Source organism: Apaloderma vittatum, unplaced genomic scaffold (genome assembly GCF_000703405.1).
Source record: "Apaloderma vittatum isolate BGI_N311 unplaced genomic scaffold, ASM70340v1 scaffold1735, whole genome shotgun sequence".
NCBI lineage: Eukaryota > Metazoa > Chordata > Aves > Trogoniformes > Trogonidae > Apaloderma > Apaloderma vittatum.
In genome coordinates this window covers 1,844-5,975 of record NW_009716273.1, presented here as the reverse complement: position 1 = coordinate 5,975, position 4,132 = coordinate 1,844, and the positions used below count along the sequence as shown (strand labels likewise).

The 4,132-nt window shown below is 45.5% G+C and overlaps 1 protein-coding gene across 1 annotated transcript; it reads right to left on the bottom strand.

Annotated features, from left to right (window-relative positions):
- Positions 1-179: 179 nt before the first annotated feature.
- On the bottom strand, positions 180-3,945 carry IAH1 (isoamyl acetate-hydrolyzing esterase 1 homolog (S. cerevisiae); the record flags this gene model as incomplete). Its single annotated transcript, XM_009869442.1, has 4 exons — positions 180-223; positions 488-649; positions 3,322-3,470; positions 3,893-3,945. Coding segments are annotated over 4 exons (408 nt in total), but the record flags the coding sequence as incomplete, so codon positions are not given.
- Between the last annotated feature and the right edge of the window lie 187 nt (positions 3,946-4,132).

The window sequence follows — 4,132 nt, the reverse complement described above, 5'->3', positions numbered from 1 at the left end:
AGCCCAGGCCATTCTATGATTCTATGATATTCTCTGGAAGCTTTTTAAATTTAAAATAAACCTGGCTAGGATACTACCGTTTATCCAAATAGATGTGAAATATGCTGTGACTACTGTAAAATTTTCTAAGGCACACAATGCCAAAATTTCTTCCATTATTCACAGTATTTTGGAAGCTGCTAGGCCATGACGTTGTTGTTGTTGTAGGACATCTCGGCAATACCTGTGTTCTCAAAGGGCATCCACCTCTGTCAGTTTTACACATGAACAGATCAATCAATGCTTTTGAAAGGATGTTAAAAACCAGCTGGTAGTTACTCTGCGACCTTATCCAAAAGCTGTTTAGTGAAACATCTAGCAGTCCTTTGCCATCAACTCAAAGAACATGACTGCAATCTGGCACAAGCATGAAGCTCCTCACCCGCCAGCCTGCCATCAGGAACTTCGACTCTGCCAGTAAAGTGCAGAAATCCCGAGCATCTTTTACCTTTGGCAAGACAAAACCTCTCCCAAGCTGATTCCTCAAGAGGTGGTGGCGTTATCAAAATAATCCTGTCTTCAGCAATGTCTACTGACTTCAGGTACTGTATCATGCTCTTCAAGTTCATGGCATATTCCTCCAAAGGAACGTGTTGCTTAGGGTTCAGATCTGTTCAGGGATGGAGCACAGGCATTAGAAATGTTTAACTGCCTAGAGATTTGTAGCACAACACAACTTGCTTCATATGAATGTGGGCAACCATTTGCAGTATGCCATTCACCTCAGCCACTGTCGTAGGAAAATGCCATTCCTCAGATCCAAAGCAGACAAGCCAAAGAGTTTAAACACAGCACTTGCAGCTGATACAAATAAGGTGCAGGAGGGAAAAATAAATAACAAACCACCTCTTTAAAGATGCTTTTTCTTACAAGTCTTATCTTAGTATTAGATCACACAATCACCTCAACCCTCACCTGAAAAAAAACAAACTCCAACCAACAAACATTTTTATCTCTTGGATGCAGACTGCGTTTTGGAAATTGTCACGGATGTGCAGTCCGTTCTTCACGCACCAATGCTGTCATTTCGATTAGGCTAGCTTGGCGTGCTGCTACGCTTATCTTAAAGAGAATCCAAATGCTCCCTTTCCTCAGTTCCTCAATCCATCTGCCAAGAACTCATCAAAGTGCTTTAAAGGCAGAAAACTAAGCTAGGTGCCCAACTCCAATTTCAGGGGAGAAACACTGACAAAGGATGGAGAGGTCAAGATATTTTGACCAACTTGAGCAATTTTGAAGTACTCTGAACAATCTGGTCTAGTCAAAGATGTCCCTGCTCACTGCAGGAGGGTTGGACTAGGTGACCTTTAAAGGTCCCTTCCAACCCAACACATTGTATGATTCTACCTCACGCCTTCTTTGCCCCAGTCTTCAATAGTAAGACCAGCTGCTCTCCAGGTATCCAGTCTCCTGAGCCGGAAGACAGGAATGGGGAAAAGAATGAAGCCCAAATGGCAAACTGAGTGTGACCTCCTGCTCCACTTAGATGTGCACACATCTATGAGGCCGGATGGAATCTACCCAAGGGTACTGAAGGAACTGGCAGAGGTGCTCACCAAGCCCCTTTGCATCACTTATCAGCCATCCTGGCTAACTGGGGAGGTCCCAATGGACTGGAAGTTAGACGCCCATCTACAAAAAGGGGCAGGAGGATCTGGGGAACTACAGACCTGACAGCCTGGCCTCAGTGATGGGAAAGGTTATGGAGCAAATTGTCTTGAGTGTGCTCACAGGCACCTACAGGACAGCCAAGTGATCAGGCCCAGTCAGCATGGATTTATGAGAGGCAGGTCCTGCTTGATTCATCTGATCTCCTTCTATGACAAGGTGACCAGTTTAGTGGATGAGAGAAAGGCTGTGGATGTTATCTACCTGCATTTTAGTATAGCCCTTGACACCATCTCCCATAGCATTCTCCTGGAGAAACTGGCCACTTGTGGCTTGGACAGGCACACCCTTTGCAGGCTGAAAAATTGTCTGGATGGCCAGGCCCAGGGAGTGGTGGTGAATGGAGTTAAATCCGGTTGGCGGTTGGTCACAAGTGGTGTTCTCCAGGGATCAGTGTTGAGGCCAGTTATGTTTAATATATCAGGTGTTTAATGTTTCTCTTTAACATTTTTATTCATGACATGGACAAGGCAATCAAGTACACCCTCAGTAAGTTTGCAGACAACACCATCTGCTTGATGGTAGGAAGGTTCTGCAGAAGGATCTGGACAGGCTGGGTCAGTGGGCAGAGGCCAATTGCCTGAATCTCAACAAGGCCAAGTGCTGGGTCCTGTACTTTTGTCACAACCCCAGACAGCGCTACAGGCTGGGGGAAGAGCAGCTGGAGAGCTGCCCAGAGGAAAAGGACCTGGAGTTGTTAGTCCACAGCTGGTTGAACATGAGCCAGCAGTGTGCCCAGGTGGCCAAGAAGGCCAACAACATCCTGGCCTGTATCAGGAATGGTGTGACCAGCAGGACCAGGGAAGAGATTGTTCCCCCACACTCGGCACTGGTGAGGCCACACCTCGAATCCTGTGTTCAGTTTTTGGCCCATCATGACAAGAAAGACATGGAAGTGCTGCAGCGTGTCCAAAGAAGGGCAACGAAGCTGATGAAGGGCCCAGAGAACAAGTCTTATGAGGAGCAGCTGAGGGAACTGGGGCTGTTTAGCCTGGAGGAGAGGAGGCTGAGGGGAGACCTTCTCGCTCCCCACAACTACCTGAAAGGAGGTTGTAGCGAGGTGAGGTCAGTCTCTTCTCCCAAGTAACAAGAGACATGACAAGAGGAAACGGCCTCACGTTGCACCAAGGGAGGTTTAGATGAGACATGAGGAAAAATTTCTTCACTGAAAGAGCTGCCAAGCACTGGAACAGGCTGTTCAGGGAAGTGGTGGAGTCATCATCCCATGAAGTATTTAAAAGATGTGTAGATGTGGTACTTAGGGACATGGTTGAGTGGTGGACTTGGCATCGCTAGGTTAAGTTAGACTTGATTTTAAAGGTCTTTTCCAACCTAAATGATTCTGTGATATACAACTAATTCTTGAGTACCTTGAAATTTACTTTTAATACTAACATTTGGTGAGAGGGAGAGGAATAGAAGGCACTACATGGCTTAAATGCAAATTAAATTTATTGAAAACAATCCACTGCAAAAAATGGAAAGAAGGCAACCAGTTCATGGGGAAGTGGCAGGAAAAGTCTGTGTAATATCCTGCTTTTTTTTTTACGACATTGTTAAAGTGTCTTAAGAGAACAGTTAAAAAAAATAAAATAAAAAACCAAGCTACTGTACCTTTCAAAGCACTGTCGTTAGCTCCAAAGAAAATAGTAACTGCCACAGTACTGTCAGCACTGGTACTTTTAGGGATCAGCCTTGGAAGGATCAGTTTAGCCCATCTGGTGTTGTACCCCGAGAACCCACGGTTCACAACATCGCATTTTCTGAAACAGAGACACGTACCAAAATCATCTCTCCCCTGCCCACCAGAATAAAGCTTGGGAAGTTCTGAACCATTCCGTTAGGCTACCTCCCTCTGTCACTCTAAGAAACAACATCACAGGAGTTTACAGAGCAATTATAACTTTACGTTTTGAAAGTGCACATGTGGATTGCCTGCGTAGCATTTAACCTGTCACTCAGATTATGACAATCACAGTGGAAATTTTTCCACTGAAGCTATGACTGGAATGAAACACCCAATGAGCATTTCCCCCAGTACGGGGTAGGTTACTCCAAAGGCAGTTCCACTTCAGTAAGTAAAGAACTGTGAATAAATAAATACACATTAAATATTAACTTGTGTTGTTTTTCTTTTAGAAAAGATGAGTGACTTTTTGCATGCTTTTAAAATTTAAGCTCTTACCTGACCAGTCTCTCAGCAAGGGCTGCCCCCCAGCCATCTTCCTGGAAGGAGAACTGAAAGCAAGGAGAACAGTTAGATCCTCACTGGAAGGACTCACTCCCCAGCAGCTCAGTCCCACGACCACCACCACTTTTCCTCCCCAAAAGCTTTTTGTTTATGGCCTCCCTCCCTACCAGCCTGCTCTGTCCCTGCAGGTGTTAAACAGCCCTGGTCTCACCTGGACACATGGCTGGCTGTTTT